The sequence below is a fragment of the Enhydra lutris genome, unplaced genomic scaffold, assembly GCF_002288905.1.
Source record: "Enhydra lutris kenyoni isolate GAN:26980312 unplaced genomic scaffold, ASM228890v2 scaffoldscaffold37, whole genome shotgun sequence".
Classification (NCBI taxonomy): domain Eukaryota; kingdom Metazoa; phylum Chordata; class Mammalia; order Carnivora; family Mustelidae; genus Enhydra; species Enhydra lutris.
In genome coordinates, this window is record NW_019154121.1 from 29,493,013 (window position 1) to 29,509,821 (window position 16,809).

The 16,809-nt window shown below is 52.8% G+C and overlaps 1 protein-coding gene across 1 annotated transcript in view; it reads left to right on the top strand.

The window, feature by feature from the left end:
- LOC111154410 (dipeptidyl peptidase like 6) overlaps window positions 1-16,809 on the top strand; it is a 663,711-nt gene that overhangs the window by 607,351 nt on the left and 39,551 nt on the right. The window contains exon 17 of the mRNA XM_022513977.1: window positions 14,322-14,369. Coding sequence (XP_022369685.1) covers window positions 14,322-14,369 — 48 coding nt within the window. The remainder of the gene's footprint in view (window positions 1-14,321; window positions 14,370-16,809) is intronic.

Below are 16,809 nucleotides of genomic sequence, written 5' to 3' on the forward strand. Positions count from 1 at the left end.
CACCCACGTCGTGGGTGTGAACGGGTCCCCATGCTCCAGGAGCCCACTGTCAAAGAGACAGACATCACCAACTAGAGGACAACAAGGAGCAGAATGTAGCAAATGATTAGGGGAAGACTATAAAAGCTGTAGGTGGCCAAGAAAGAGGGAGTTTGGTAGCTGGTAAAAGTGGGGAGGGAAAAGGGCAGGTGGTCCTTCACCAAGGAGGAAGCTACAGCTGTGACTTCCTTGTGCCTTGGCTGTCTTGTCTATAAAATTGAGGTAATTACAGTACCTGCCTGGTAGAGTTCTCATGAACCTTAAATCGCTTGTTATTCATGAAGTACTCCTAGTAGGACCTAGTAGCGGTAGTGGCGATGACGTTACTGTCCCTCATCATGGATGATGTTATTGGTGACGGTGATGGTGATTACAGTGTTACTGATGACTGTGATGAGGGTGGTGATGGTGACGTGACTACGGTGATGAGGACATTGTCGTTATGATGGTGCTATTGATGAGAATGGTCCTGTTATTCATTGCTAATGATGTTACTGTTGATGATAATGGTGACGGGGTTGTTGCTGTCGTCCATCCTTGATGATGTTATTGTTGATAATGGTGACGGGGCTATTGATGATTATGATGACGTTGATGATGGGGATGTGATTCTGATGGGGTTGACGACAATGGTCCTGTGATTCACTGTTGGTGTTATTGTTGATGATGATGATGACGGGGCTGTTATGATGGTGACGGTGTTGATGGTGACGGTGTTGATGGTGACGGTGTTGATGATGGTGTTGATGGTGATGTCCCTATAGTGGGAAGTGCTTTCACCTCTTATTTCTGATGACTGGTGATGTGAATTTACATAGCGGTCAGTTACTAATAGCCATTGTTTCTATTACTAACTGACCTCTATGTAAATCCACATCACCAGCAAAAATTGGGCCAAAATGACCAAACTTTATCATGGAATGTATCTTGAGGCAAAGGACTTTTATTTACTTTCTGATTATACAAAGAAGTTGGTAGCGGCCTTCATGGTTAGCGGAAGTGGATATTGAAGATCTGGCCCAGGATCTGGACCTTTCTAGTTACTGTGGAAGGTGTCCACATCTTCATGCAGAGGACAAGAGGAAGTCTGTCCTCAGAGCACTCAGCCCAGATAGACCAAATCAGAATGAAATGAAGAAACACACAGACGATGAATCTTACTTTGCCTGGACAGGCAGACCACCACATCCCCAGATCTTAAGCATACCATCAAACCTCTCTCCCTTGAATTCCCAGCTGCTACCAAGGGATGTTTACATTACTAATAATTATTAATAACAGCTTCCATCCATTTCATGTTTGCATTGACCAAGAAGTGCAAAGAAGGTCAACTTCGTTTAGTCCTTACAAACGGCATAGCTGTCCACATTTTATGTGTGAGGAGACCAGATCCCAGAAACCAAGGGCACATGGTTTTACGTAGGTGAGCTCAGGCAAGATGAAGTTATGCTCTTACCTAAGAAGTAAAGTTTAATGCATTTATTGCCAAAATGATCATGATTTGTAGGCCTGGGAACAGAAGAGTCCTTTGAACTTTCGCGTGACTTGGAGCCCTTGTCTGTAATCACTGCAGGATTCTAATGGGAGTGAGTGTGGGATACTTGCCACAGGCACAAGTGCTCAGAGGAAGTCTGTTCTGCTGGTGACCTGCGTCTGTGCTGTATGTCTTTGGTTTAGGGGCGTCTCACAGTTTAGCCAAGGACATGTATATGGGAAAGTATCTCTGGGGGAGGGGAAGAAGGGAACTTCTTATGCAAACAGGTCAGTGTGTACCGTATGTGGCTTTTCTGACCACAGAGTAAGACCTACCTCTAGGTCCCTGCCATGGGTTGAATTGTGTCCCCCCCACCCAACTCCCCAAATAATATATTGAAGTCCTAACTCCCGGTACTTCAGAATGTGACTTTATCTGGAAATAGGATTGCCACATATGTAATTAATAGAGATGATGTCATTCTGGAATAAGGTGGGTCCTTAATCCAATAGCTGGTGTCTTGTAAGAAGAGGGAAAGAGACAGACACACAGGACAGAAGGTGCTGTGTGACAACAGAGGCAGGTAGACCAAGATGCAGAAGGGACTGCTGGCCACCACCAGAGGTGGAAGGACCCTCCCGGGCAGGTTTCACAGGGGGCCTGGCCGTCCTGACACTTGTCTGTCTCAGACTCCCAGCCTCTAAACCGTGAGGCAGCAAATTCTGTTGTCCTAAGCCTGCCAGATGTTGGAATTCCATTATGGCAGCCCTGGAAAACTGACACAGTCCCCAGCAGCGGTTCCTCCAAACCCTCCCTCAACCACTTAAAACCCCACTCCGACTTATGACCTTAGAGCAGTGGTTCTCCGAGAGTAGCGCACAGGCTCGGTTACACATGCCGATTCCCAGGCCCCATCACAGCCTATGGAACTGGAGACTCGGGAGATCCCCTCCCTTCCGCCTCCGCCTCCGCCTTTCCAGGTCCTCCCGGTGATCTGGGTACAGCTGGAGTTCGGTAGAGCGTGTGCAAAACACCATCTCCTTGCTTCCAAGATAGACTTCTCACATTCTGAGATTTTTCTGAGCTCAGCAGGCACCCTACCATCTCTATGATCTTATTTAAATCCAGGGGTCCATCTTGCAGTCCCCGGTGTCTCAGAATCCACCTAAAATAGTACCCAACATCCATCCACAGCACCTGCTACTGTCTTGTTGAAGAAGCTACGGCAGAGGTAGAAGTGACCCTGGTGCTTGTGTCCTGGGCAGCGGGAGGGTGACGAGCACCGTGAGACACACCATGACCTTCGGGAATGCTTCCGGGGGGGGCGTTTGAAGCCCCCGTTCATCTGAGATGCTCCGGGGCAGCCTGAGGCCTGGCCTCACGGTCCCTCCGCTACTTAGTTACCGTGAACTTCACTTCCACCGCTTCTGTCGGCCTTTCGGGAGCTCTCGAGGCTGGGCTTCTGGGACGCACCCCTCACTTAGAGAGGGGCCCCCGGCCGAGGGAAGGCATGCGTTGGGTTGACTTGCTTTCTTCTGTCTTCTGGAAGTGTTTCCCCACGAAGCATGCCGACTCCAGCTCCCCCGTCCCAGCCCACTCGGGGAACTGAGGCTTCGGATAAAAATAGTGTGCGGTTAGGGGGCTGGCATCGAAGAGAGAACATCTGTTCTGTCACAGTTTAACAACACGGTTGCTAAAGCAGGAGAAAATTAATTAAAAGTGTCACTCATGTGGCTGTTCAAATTACATTTCCACTTCTCCACAGAGCGTTCACGTATGTGCCATGAAGTATTTTGTTGTGGTGTCCTCCAGCGTTGATTCGTTTAAATGACTCTAAAGTGCTCAGCGACATGACGAAAATGAGGACATTGGGGAGAAGAGGTTTTATTTTCATAGAGTTTTTAAAGCATGAGTTTTAGTAAAACACCGTGGGTTGGTGTGGACGGTACACACTCACACGCACATGTAAGAACATGCGTGCACACACGAGTACACGTGCATACGTGCTGGTGTGTGCACATACATGTACATACAGGTGCACACGCGTTCACACGTACGTACAAACAGGTGCACACACATGCACAAGTACACACGCATATGTGCTGGTGCACGCACGCTCACACGTGTTCATAGGTGCAGGTTCTCGCACATGCATGTACATACAAGCAGGTGCGCACTCACGCACAAGTACGTGTGCATACATGCTGGTGCCCATGCACACACCTACCTGCAGGCGCACACACGTGCTCACACACATGCAGGGACGCACTTGCACACACACAGATGTGCACACTCGCACGTGCATCCACACATGCTCACACACATGTGCACAAATTTCCTCTCTTTCTGTACAAGTATCACTGCCCTTGCCCTTCTCTCCCCAGTGCTGGTGAGGGTTTCTAGAACAACGCTTACCCAAGTGCCAGCATCTGTGTGGGTTTTTCTCACTTCTTTTCCCACTATTTCCATCCCAAAGCAGTGAACGACTTTAATATTCACATGCACACAAGATCCCCCAAGAAATCTTATACTTTTTATAAAGTTGTTCATTTATTTTAAAAAGCGTTTCGTCAGGGCTCCGTTAACTGGGAGCTCCGTGTGCCGAGCTCCCGCCGTCCCTGCGCCCCGGGGCTGGGGGTTTAGTTTGCCGAGATGTACGCGTTCGCGAAGACAAGAACTCGAGGAGGAGGTGGTGAGACAAACGCAGTAAAACAAACATTAAATGATCAGAGCACTAAGGGCTCCCGGCTGGAGGGTGTTGGGAGCACTTGCAGAAGCACAGAACGGCGCGGCAGACGGACGTTTAAGGAGCCACGAATCCCAGCCTTTCATAATGTGCTGTAAGCCGCGGAGCCCTTTCTTCAAAAGGAAACTCAGTGGGATACGAGCACAGAAGGCGCAGCCCTCAGAGGCTCCAGGCGCTTCCCTTGAAAACCTCTGCTCCCGTTCTGTTGCCTCATCTCGCAGATTAAATGAACGCGCAGGCAAAAAGGTTAAGTTCTAAGAAGCGTCCACTGGAAGGAAATAAAGATCAGCTCTAACGAGAGCCCATGAGCAACAGCAAGGGCGGTGTGTTTGCCTTACTTAGGAGGACAATCTGGAGGTATTTCTAGGCAAGACGCCTGCCTGCCACAGATACTGAATAATCGTGAGCATGTTCTGATGAGAGGATCCCGCCTGGAAGCCTCTCGAACGCCCCCAGGAATACGGTCTTGCTGTGACCGACGCCTAAGAAATCTACGTCCCTGTCCTTGCTGGGAGGCTCGGTTGCTGACCGTCGTCGCAGTCGACAAGCTCGCAGTACCTTCGTGACAGGATTTAGCTCTCGATTATCTGTGGCACGTTCTAGAAACCAAAGCTGGTCTTTCAAACAGGTAACCAACAACTGTGAGGTTATCAAAAGAACGTGGCACAGCCACGGGACTTCCTCCGCCCAACTTCGCAGGTTCCCAAGGGACGCACCCCGTCGACGGATTCTGTATCTTCCATTTAACCAGCAGATAGCCACTGGCCACTCACTGTGGGTAAGACACTGCGCATGTCCTGTGTGGGGTACAAAGCTGCGTGTACGAGAGTTTCCTAAGTGCCAAGTAGGCAAGAAGAGATCGGGCATGAGTATACCGTGGGCGCTCAGATTAGAACATGATCTGAGGGATGCCTGGGGGCTCAGTCGGTTGAGCATCTGCCTTTGGCTCAGGTCATGATCCTGGAGTCTTGGGATCGAGCCCCACATCGGGCTCCTTGCTCAGTGGGGGGTCTGCTTCTCTCTCTCTCTCTCTTCCCCTCCTCCGCGCTCACGCACGCATGCTTGCTCACTTTCTCAAATAAAAATCTTAAAAAAAAAATGTGATCTGAGCTTTGGCTGAAATTCATCACAGTACTTCTGGAAACACAGATGACAAGTATTGGCATCGGTGAGGGACATGGCGGTACCCGGAGCCGTGGTGGGGATCCGGACGCAACCATGCTCGGCACAAGTGCGACAGCCACTGTACGTTGCGTCATTTCTCCCGTAGTTTGCCTGATGTGGCAAACAGACGAAGCTGAGCTCCTTCCTTCGCACCATGGACTCTGTGAATTATGCCGAACCTCACAGAACTTCACCCCGGCTGATGCCCACGGGGTGGGATGCTGTGTCTTCAGTGCAGATAATTCCTGAAACCTAAAGCTTAACGAGTCAACAGCCCCAAGACACTCGCTGAATTTCGAGCCCTTGTCGCCAGCCCTGGGCGTCCCTCGGTTCCTAGAGCAAGAAGTTAAGCGCAACCGTACAAAGTTAACGTGACATTTCTCACCATCGTTGGTGAGCGGGTAAAACTGCACACTGACATCTGTGAACCCTGCTGAGTGATGCCCCTTAGGCTGCCACGTGGAAGAGGGGTCTCGTCCAGGGTCCCTACACGAGGCCGGAGCCACCCTACGGCCACCCCACAGGCGGCAGAGACCCTCCCTCAGTGCTCCTGAGAGGCAGGGAAAGGTGACACCACTGTGTGCACGCTGCGGGTTTCGCCTGTGTGCACATGGTCTGTCCCACGAATGTCCCCCCGAGGAGGAGGAGGGGGAGAGGGATGAAGGCCAGCACGACTGCTGTGAGTTTTGTTGTTGTTTATTCTGATGACTCTTTTTTTTCCGGTTTTGTGTCCTTCTTAATTGCTTCATTGCTGCCTGTAATCATCCCTCTCCCCCCATCCGGTGAGGCAGGTGTAAATTCACATTCTGACGTGAATGACGCCGAAAGCCAGAAATGCAGAAAGGGTGATTTTCCATTTTGCAAGGCTGTTGTGTAATTCGGATCTTTTCCTTTTGTGATGTGAATGCCCGGCCCCGCGATGGCAGGGACTTGAAGGTTCAAAACTACCGTCCGTGCTGGTCATGAATCCACACACTTCCCCTCACTCCTGTTCCCTCAGGAACCACATTCGTGTGGAAGTCAGAGATCTAACTTGAGTCAAGTGGTCTCTGGCACTAACCAGGGTTTTTAAGAAGCCTGACGTTGATTTTGCCGCGGTCGTGTCTTTGGAAGCCAAGGCTGAGCGAACGGCACTAGCTCTCTCCGCGTGAGCGCGGTTCTGTCCCCGGCTCCGGACACCCGTGCTCTCGGTGCGTCTTCTGAGGGTCCACCGGCCGTGAGACAGGCTTCCCCGCCAAGGACTTCAGACATGTCAGGACAGGACACGGAGGATCACAGTCAGTGTTGTTACGCTCTGCGTGGGTGTCCGTGCAGACGCGTCCGCGGCGTGAGTGGAGGAGTGTGTAAGCGTGAGCGTAAGGCAACAGACATGCACGTACGGAGCTGGATGTTTGACGTGACACCCCCATGCAGAGAGGAGTTCAGGGTGAAACATAACAGTGTGGTTTCAGAAGCATGTCCGAGGTCCTAGACGAGCCCAGACGGCCACACACCAGAAGGGCTGGTTGAGAAGGAGCGGGGAGGGATCCGAACTCCCTTCTGCCCTCCTTGGCCCCACTGCAGGCTGCAGACAGACGCGCCTCCTCGGCACAGGTCTCACTGCCTCTCTGCTGCATGGCCCCATCTGCATTTCAGAGGGAGGCTCCAGGGGTACGTTCCCATCTCCAGAGTGGGGTGCGCCGGTCTCACGGCGTGCTGGGAGGCTGAGGCAGGGTCCCTCCAGCACCCAGCATGGCACCTGGCGGAGAGAAGGACCCCCAGCGCGCTGGCAGCAGCCTCCCCCCAGAGCAGACCTTGACACCCTCGTGTTCTGCACGGGGGACCCAGAGATGGAAAGTTGCAGAGCTGGAACCACCAAGTAACGGGGCAGCACGGCCGCCGGAGCAGATCTGGCCACGTCCGCCCTTGGGGGGCTCAGTTTGCTGACTTCCCAGCCCACACCTCTGCCCGCCGCGCTCGCTGTGTGGCATCGAAGCCTACGTCTGTGCGTATCCGTCTTTCCTGCTGGACTCCGAGGCCCCGACAGCGAGTACTTTGTCTGCTCTGGCTGCTTCCCTGGGTCCTGGCAGTGTGCCTGGCACATCAGCGGCGTCTCTGTATATGCTTGTTGACTGGAGTTACAGGCAAAGGAGAAAGAAACCAGGAGCAGGAGTCGTCAGAAGAATAGCAGCGGATCAGAGTCCTGAAAGGTCTGCGGCCCACGGAGCAGAAAGCCAGGCTTCCCAGATTTCCGTACAATGCTCTATGCACGGTCACAGAGCGGCGGTGCCTTGCAGACATGGAATAGCAAAGAGCTTCCTGCGGTACAGAGCAACTCTGCTTTGTACGGTAGCTGCTGGGTGTGCATTAGATTTTTTGGAAGAAAAGAAAAGAAAACCAGCTTAAATCTCAGTGAAGCCCCTCCAAAGGCTCGTTAGTGAAAGCGTTCTTGTTTAAAACGGGCTCAGGGGCCCCCCCTTTACTCACAGGCTCTCGCAGAATGCTGCGTATGCGCTCCTGTGTTTGGCACGTCCCTTCTTTTCTTAGAGACGTCTGAGGCGATCCCCAAGCCCGGACTGATCAAAGTGTCACGAGGTTTAAATATTCCAAGTCAAGAATGTCCTGCGTGTTCTCTATCTCTTATGAGAAAATTCTTTGTAATTTAGGTGCTTTCCTATGTCCTCCCCAATTTTTAAGAGCCTCACCATCATAGAAACCTGAAAAACATTTGGGTAATCTTTTTTTTTTTTTTAAGATTTTATTTATTTACTTGACAGAGATCACAAGGAGGCAGAGAGGCAGGCAGAGAGAGAGAGGGAGGCAGGCTCCCTGCCAAGCAGAGAGCCCGATGGGGCTCGATCCCATGACACCGGGATCATGACCTGAGCCGAAGGCAGAGGCTTTAACCCACTGAGCCACCCAGGTGCCCCACCATTTGGGTAATCTTAAAACCCACATCGAGCTGTGTTTCTAGACCACCCGGCCAAGGGAGCCAGCATGCAGGCAGCTGGAGAAGAGAAGTGGCTCCTGGGTCCCAGATGGCCACCGGCCCAGGGGCACGGGCTCCCAGAGGAGGAACTGACCTTCAGATGGGATCTGGAAGGTTGGATGGGATTCAGTTAGAATCGATAGGTTTAAGTTAAACATAGGGGCTGCTTTTTAACTTTTGTGTCCTCTTTAAATGTAATTTTTGTCTGTTTCATGTCCACTTGGCTGCTCTGTAGAATATTCTGTACTAAGATACGGTAACTGCGGCATAGCTGTGATGAGGCTCTCGAGGGAAAGAACACAGTTCGGACCCGGTAGACAGAGGCAGCCGCCCTTGGCACTGAGAGAAACAGTGGAGCGGGTCGATGGCAAAGTGTCCGTGGGGACGAGAACCTGCGCTATAAAACTTGGGGACACTGGATGCTCTCAAGAGATCCTTCCTTAGCCTGATTCAAATTTGCTGCCTTGATGGGTCATGGCCAAGGTTTCTGTTCATTAGCCACGAATCCATCAGCAAACATCTTGTACACCGCGCTGACTCCCAGATTCCGAATAGGCCCTGGGAGGACACAGACTGTCGCCCGAGGGTTTCAGAGGGAGTGTACGTGAGTCTGTCCGTCTGCTGTTCGCCAGGGGTGTGGTGGGAATGTGGTAGGAGCAGTTGCATTTTTATTTGATTTATTTGTTTGAGAGAGAGCGTGAGAGGGAACGGGGGAGGTGCAGAGGAGAAGCAGGCTTCCCACAGAGCAGGGAGCCGGATGTGGGCCTTGATCCCAGGACCCCGGGATCATGACCTGAGCCGAAGCCAGACACTTCGCCGGCTGAGCCCCCCAGATGCCCAAGAGCAGTTGCATTTTTAAACTTAAAATTCAGTGTGACAGTTGCTAGCTTTGGTGCTAAGGGCACTTTTCGGAGTGACAATTAGAACACAGGAGAAGCATCTGCGACAGCAGTCAGAGCTAAATTCTTTTTTTTTTTTAATTTTTTAAAGATTATTTTTTATGTATTTGACAGAGAAAGAGAGAGAGAGGTCGCAAGTAGGCAGAGAGGCAGACAGAGAGAGGGGGGGAAGCAGGCTCCCCGCTGAGCAGAGAGCCCGATGCGGGGCTCGATCCCAGGACCCTGGGATCATGACCTGAGCCGAAGGCAGAAGCTTTAACCCACTGAGCCACCCAGGCGCCCCCAGAGCTAAATTCTTAAACAGCACGGGGACGAACAGCAGTGCGACTGCAGCTGGCGGGGGGCCACAGTACACACAGTCACACCCACACACACAGCCACACCCACAGACACACACCATCACAGACACACACCATCACACCCACACACACAGTCACACTCCACAGCCACACACCATCACAGTCACACCCCCACACAAAGTCACACCCCATAGTCACACACCATCACACCCACACAAAACCACACAGTCATACCCACAGTCACAGACCATCACACCCACACACACAGTCACACTCCACAGCCACACACCATCACAGTCACACCCCCACACAAAGTCACACCCCATAGTCACACACCATCACACCCACACAAAACCACACAGTCGTACCCATAGTCACACACCATCACACACACACAAAACCATAGTCATACCCACAGTCACAGACCATCAAGCCAACATACACACAGTCACACCCACGCACACTCACACTCCACAGTCACACCTATATGCACACAATCACACCCACACCCATAAAGTCACACCCACATGCACACAATGCAGATGTGAAATTAGCGTGAAAAGATATCCCACTTCACACAAAATTTGACAAATCTAATTCAAGAAATACCCAGATAGAATATCTTCCCGTCAGAGTGGAAAAAACACACATTTTTCAGGTATAATAGATCCCCCCATACACTGTAAGTTAGAAAGCTGCTGGAGGTGGTAGACCGCGGTCCCCAGTGTCTCATACATACGCCCATCCCCGGACACCCTCCCCACTGCCACGCGACCCCCAGCTCCCCAGAAGGAGAGCTCCCTCCCATTCGTTGGCCAAAGGCATGAGAGCCAGTGTGACCGACATGCCCAGATGTATCAGGTGTATCAGGGTGTACGACACACCCCGTGTGTGTCCCTCACATGCTGGGGTGAGCCAGCATGTCCCAGACGAGGGCCGGCCCTCCAGCCTGAGTCCCGGAGCACAGACGCCGCATAGGCGCAGACGCAGCAGGACTACCCCGGACGCATTTACCAGGACGTAACATCAGCGAGAAATAAACTTCCACGGTTCGTCAGCACTGAGTGCAGGGGTTTTGTGCTTGAAACCGGCAGCTCATCTGGCGAAAGCTGACCGTCAGACCTTTCAACACAGTATCGCCTCACGGGGACTCACCCTCCCGGCAGACAGTTTTCGCGACGGGTGCGAGGAGCATGAGGGTTTCCCGCAACACCGTTTACAGTAACAAAAAACAGAAGGTAACAGCCTACATTTCCATCAGTAGGGAAGGCACCGAAGAAATGACCATTTGGCCATACAGGGGCACACTACACATCTGTTAGAAATGGTTTCCAGGGGCGCCTGGGTGGCTCAGTGGGTTAAAGCCTCTGCCTTCGGCTCAGGTCAGGATCCCAGGGTCCTGGGATCGAGTCCCGCATCGGGCTCTCTGCTCAGCAGGGAGCCTGCTTCCCCCTCTCTCTCTGCCTGTCTCTCTGCCTACTTGTGACCTCTGTCTGTCAGATAAATAAAATCATTTTAAAAAGAAAAGAAAAGAAATGGTTTCGCAGCTTTTAAAAATTCTTTGCGTAACTGTACGTTACAGCACGACCGTTCTGCACGTGCGTTTTCAGGTAGCAGAGTGTGTTTTCCATTTTGTCCATGTTGGTAGGTATGTAATTGCTCACTCGTGTGCCCTCATCTTGTCTGTGTGAATACCCACTTGTAAGCCCCCCCACCCCGCTCACGGGAGCCGGGCCACGGTTGCCACCCAGAACGGTCTAGGGCGAGCCTCCCTGTGTGCGTGTGCAGGGACGTGTGCGAGACGGTCCAGCCCTCCAGCTGCCCGGCCGTGCTCAGGTCCCAGAGCTGTGCTGACTCGTGCTGCAAACGCGAGCTCACACCCGTGTGGCCTTGCCCTCCGGCTCTGTGTTCCACTCTGTGGGGCCTGAGCTAGGGTTATAAACACCACCATGAGCCGCAAAGGCTTTCTAAGTGTACAGGGGGTGTCAAGTGACCGTTGTCCCTGGGAGGGGAGCTGGCTGCGATCAGGAGAGGGAGGACAGCTGCCCTCAAGTCCATGTTCGATGTTTTATTAAAAAACAAACAAAACTAAGGCAATAGGATGCAAATTTCAGATTTGATCAAGCTGCCAACTTACATGTCAGTGTTTTTATGTTATTTGTGTCTGTTTAGTATATCTGTCCTCGTGTGCGTGTGACCATACAGGAGCGCCTTTGGGCTTTACAGAGGGATTCAGGTCACTTCTGGGAAGTGGGGTCAGCAGGGTGTTGCCCCGTCACGCCTTTCTTTAGTGTTTGCATTCCTTTTAGAAACCTATATCACGTGCATGAATTTGGAACCCTGAAAAGAAATAAAATAAAATAAAATGAAAAAAAAATCGAGGAGGGCTGAGTTTCGGACTGTATGGAGGAGATGAAAGGCTTCATATTCTCAGAACTTGTGTTTTCTCGTCTGTAAAATACAGTTAGAAGCTACTTTGTAGGGCTGCCGTGAGGATGATGAATTATTCATGGTCAACCTCCCGCAGAGTGCCTTTACATAGTAGGAGCTAAATAAATAATAATTGTTTACATTATTAATAAAAGTGTAGGATACGCTCTGTTTGCAAATTTACTCATCCTGAAATATGCAGAGAAAATAGATGTAGTTTCTTTATTTCTCAATAAGTGATCTGTTCTTCCACATGAGCTCCCCACGGGGAAGGATGGATCTTTGAGCCAGCAAACTTAGTTTGATTCAATAATTTAAATGCGCAGCCAGCGTCTCAGTCCCTTGCCCTAAGTGCTGTCTCTTCAGATTTAAACACCTAGACTCTCAGATCCGTGCTGCCCGCCCCCTGGGGAGAGACAGCGTCAGATTTAGCAAATAAAAATGCAGGCCATTAAATTACATTTAATTTCAGGTAAACAACTTTTTTTTTCTTTTTGGTGGTGAGTCCCAAATACTGCGTGGGACATATTCATACTAAAACAAAACAAAACACTCTATTGTTTATCTGAAATTCACATGTAACCAGATACGCTGCATTTTCTTTGGGCAATCCTATGTAGTGGGTGAATGGGGGAGGGGGGCACGCGGTGGCGGGGGAGATAAGGCCCCGGGCCCCCCGGACTTCGGATGTGCACTGGGCAGGGTCTGGGTCCAGTCCCTGGGCTGTGGACAGGCTCTGAGGTCCACGGCTGGTGAGCCCCACGGCTGGTGAGACCCACAGTCTGTCTCTCACCTTAGCCGGGGCCTGGCCGGACCAGCCCCATCCGATGGCTCCTCCGTAGCTCGTGCTCTTTGGGCCCCGGAATGGGACCTCCACTCGGTAGCCACTGCAGTGGGGTCGCTAAGCCCTCAGAATAGTAGGATCCGTGGCGGGTCCCTGGCTCTCACTGGAGCCCCTAGTCATGCGGCCCTGGGGAAGCAGGCACGAAGTTACAATGAGCCTAGGAAAGGTCAACACCAGTCTGTCCTCTCCCCAGACAGTACGTGTCCTCCAGCTCAGACGTGGCCATGAGCTCAGAGTGTCCCCGAGTCCCCAGCCTGAAGCAGAGAGCCAGCAGCACCCTGGCCACGGTGCTCCCGCCGTGGACCTTCCTCCCTCTGCCTTCCTGCGTCCCTTGTCCTCTCTCTGCCTCCACTGTCCCCAGTCCCACAGGGCCAAGGGGCAGGCCTCCCCTGCTCCTCCTCCTGGAGGCCCCGTGGCCACCGCTCAGCACACACTCCATGGATATGTAATCAACACCAGCTATATTCCGGCCGCCAGCAGGAGCGGCAGTAGGAAAGACAGCGCTTCTCGGTCTTACACCTGGTGCCATTAAAGACAAGGACAGTGAGCAAATACAGAAAATCCCCGTCCTAAGGTCCCAGCTTCACGGAACAGGACAGTGAGCTCTCCAAAGGGGGAGGAAGCGGGGGCGGTTAGGGGCTGGCGGCGTGGTCGAGGAGGCTCCCGTTCGGGCAGGTGGAGAAGGCATCTCAGCAGAGACCGGACTGAAGGAAACAGGCAAGCCTGCCAGGTCCAGGGCAGAGGGAGCGGTGGGCACCCTGCAGGACCTGCCCGGGCCCGGCTGGCTGGAGCAGAGTGAATTCGCAAAGAGGGCAGAGCGGAGGTCAGAACGATCGCCTGCCTCTAGCATACTTTCACGATGGTCCAGAAAATAATTCGGAAAGCCCCTTTTGCTCCCTGGACTCTCTCCTTGCTCAAGAGACTAAGGACGTTTGACCACAGCCCGAAGCCACAAAGGCCCCTTTGCCCGGAGCCTGCCCTTCCCTCACCCCTCCAGGCTCTGGGCTCCCCAAAGGCCTTGGAGTCAGGAAGCCGACGTAAGGCAGGGGGTGGACACACAGCCAGACCTCCACACAAGAACCCTGCTGGCTAGTCAGTGTTTGCGAAGCGTCCCAAGAGGCCAGTGGAGAGGCCGACCTCTCCGGGAGAACCTGTCCAGGACGCCACTGGGGTGTCTGTCCTTCCCTCGCACTCAAGGCCCCACCTGGGATTGGCATCAGCACAGGGACCGTGGAGCGAGGGGGAGTGAACCCCGAGATGCTGTTTGGGTATTTCGGCAGTGTGAATACGGGAGTTCGAATCGGCTCCCTTAGGATACTAAGGGCACAAAGTTAGACAGGCAGGGTCCTGGGCACACGCGTGCACAAGCTGGAAGGGAGGCTGGATGCTCCTGTGTTTCAGATGAACTAACGGTCTTCTTTCTGTTTCTTCTCTGGCTTCTCCTCTCTCCCCACTCAGGTCCTGGAGTCCCCACGGTGACAGTGCACAACACGACCGATAAGAGAAGTAAGTGCCTTTTGCTCTTTTCTGGAATCTTCCTGCGCCAGAGAAAGGAAGCCCAAGTTCTGGGGCAGAATCCAGCCACGTGCTCCTATTTGGAGACACAGATGGCACGGTCCTAGCAGTTCAGAGCGACCCCCACAATGGCCAGTGTTGGTCAGTGTGGTGGGCGTTCAGAGCCATGAAGCCAAAAGATGAGCTGAGGCCCGGAGGCCACTGCGGCCGTGCACGGCCGCGTCTGCAACCCAGGCTCCGCAGCCTGGCCCTCCACGGGGGTCAAGTCTCCACAGGCACTTGGAGGTTCGTCTGCCCTTATGGGTGGGGGACATCTTCACGGGACAAGGGGCCTTCCCTGGGGGGCCTCCCAGCACATTTTTGCTTGAAGGGACCCCAGGCAAGTTGACACGCACACCCTTGTGTTTAGTACTCGTGTAATTCAGGTGCATCCCGTCCCAGGCAGACCCTTGTAGAGCTGGGAATGAAGAGAACACGCCCTCAGCACCTCTTTCCTGGTCTACCTCGACCCTGTCCCCAAGGAACCCCACTGCTTCCTCCCTCCTGACCCCCGACGCCCTCCCACGGCGGTACCACTGGCCCTGGCAGGACCCTGCTCTGCCTCCAGACCTCAGGCTCTGAAGGCAGCAGTCACTCTGCCCTTCCCTTGAATATCAAGGCAGCCGGGTGTCCGTGATTCTGATTCCCGGCCTGGGGGTCAGGCGTCGAGCGCCCCTGGCGTGCGGGGGTAAGGAGGGTGGAAGGCGGAGTCTCCCGTGTTCTATTTAGACGCTGGTGAGAAAGTGGCTGAAGTGTTTCAAAGTACGTAAAACAGATTGATTTAAAGAGAGCATTTAGAGAATAATCCCAAATGATGACCGTAGTCCACAAAACTTATCCAGTAATTGCTGGAGACTCAAAAGAGAACACTGGAAATAGATTTTTAAAATCACTTAAAATGCAAGAGAAGTCCAGAAAAGGGCTGTCAGACGGATACGAGACCCACTCAGGACACTTGCGTGGCCATCAGTGGGGAAGTCACTGCGCCGGACTGTCTCTTGTCCTCTCGGGGGTACGGCGTTCTGGGCACCACAGTGCCCGGCCCCGGGCCTCATCTCCGGCACCGCTGGGGAGCCTCCTGGGAGCCTGTGAGGTTTGGGGTCTGCATCACGTGCCCCATAGGGATGGGATGCGACCCGATTATCAGGGCTACACCCCACCCAGCCACAGGCTGCCCACTCTTGTGGGCACAGGGGCTTGGAGAGTACTGGGGAGGCTGCCCGAGGGCTTGGGCCGGATGCCCACCTCAAGGCAGGCCTCTGCGGGGTCGACAGACACAGCCCGGCCTGACAGCCTTGTTTTAAAAAGTGTTCGTGCTCAAATCTCTTTAGCAATGATTTTTCACTTTGAAACATGGAAATATTTCAAAAAGCCTCAACTGGAACACCTTTTTGTCTGAAGAGAATGTGTCCTACTCACTTAGAGGACTTGTTAAAATGTAAGAATTCTATAGAGTGTGAGTGTGTGTGTGAGTGTGTGTGTGTGTGTGTGTGTGAGTGTGTTTATACAACGGAGTGTCCGCCATCAGAAAGAAAGAAACCTTGCCATCTGCAATGACGTGGATGGAACTGGAGGGTAATGTGCTACGTGAACTACGTCCGTCCGAGAAAGACAACGATCGTGTGCTCTCCCTGACATGTAGACTTGAAGAAACAAGACAGAGGATCCCAGGGGAAGGGAGGGAAAGATAAAATCAGATGAAACCAGAGAGGGACACACCGTGAGAGACTGTGAACTCCAGGGAACAAACTGCGGGCTGCTGGAGGGGAGGGGTGGGGGATGGGGTCCCTGGGGGAGCATTGAGGGGGGCTCGTGACGGAACAAGCACTGGGTGTTACCTGCTACTGAAGAATGACGGAATTCTACCCCGGGAGCAAACACACACACAAACAAAAAGTACATAGAAAATCTCCTGATATTTCATGAAGCTTTTTCCTTCTTAAAAACCTGTGGTCTGATGCATGCCGAACAGGGTGTGTGGTCGGTGTCCTTGCCGGACGCTGCCCCATGCTGCAGAGGGTGTCACTCTGGGGGGAGGCTGGGTATGGGGTGCGTGGGACGCTAGGCCCTGTTTTCGAAATGTCCCGTGAATTTATGATTCTTTCAAAATAAACAGCCTTTTTTCTTTGTTAAATCAATAGTAAAAAACACAAAACTATTTCTAGGTGCTTTTTCCCCCCTTTTAAGGAAACTAGGTGTGGCTGTTCAGAAAGGCGTTCGCTTCAACCCTCTGACTTGCTTCTTTGGAGGACGCTGTTAGGGATCCGTCCACATCGGGGTGACGCGGCGCCTGCGTCTGGGGAGGCCTTGTGCCCGGTAGCCACACGCGGGTCCGGCCGCGATCACACGTCCAGGGCTGCTGGGGGCCAGGAGCGCGAGCCCGGGGAGCGAG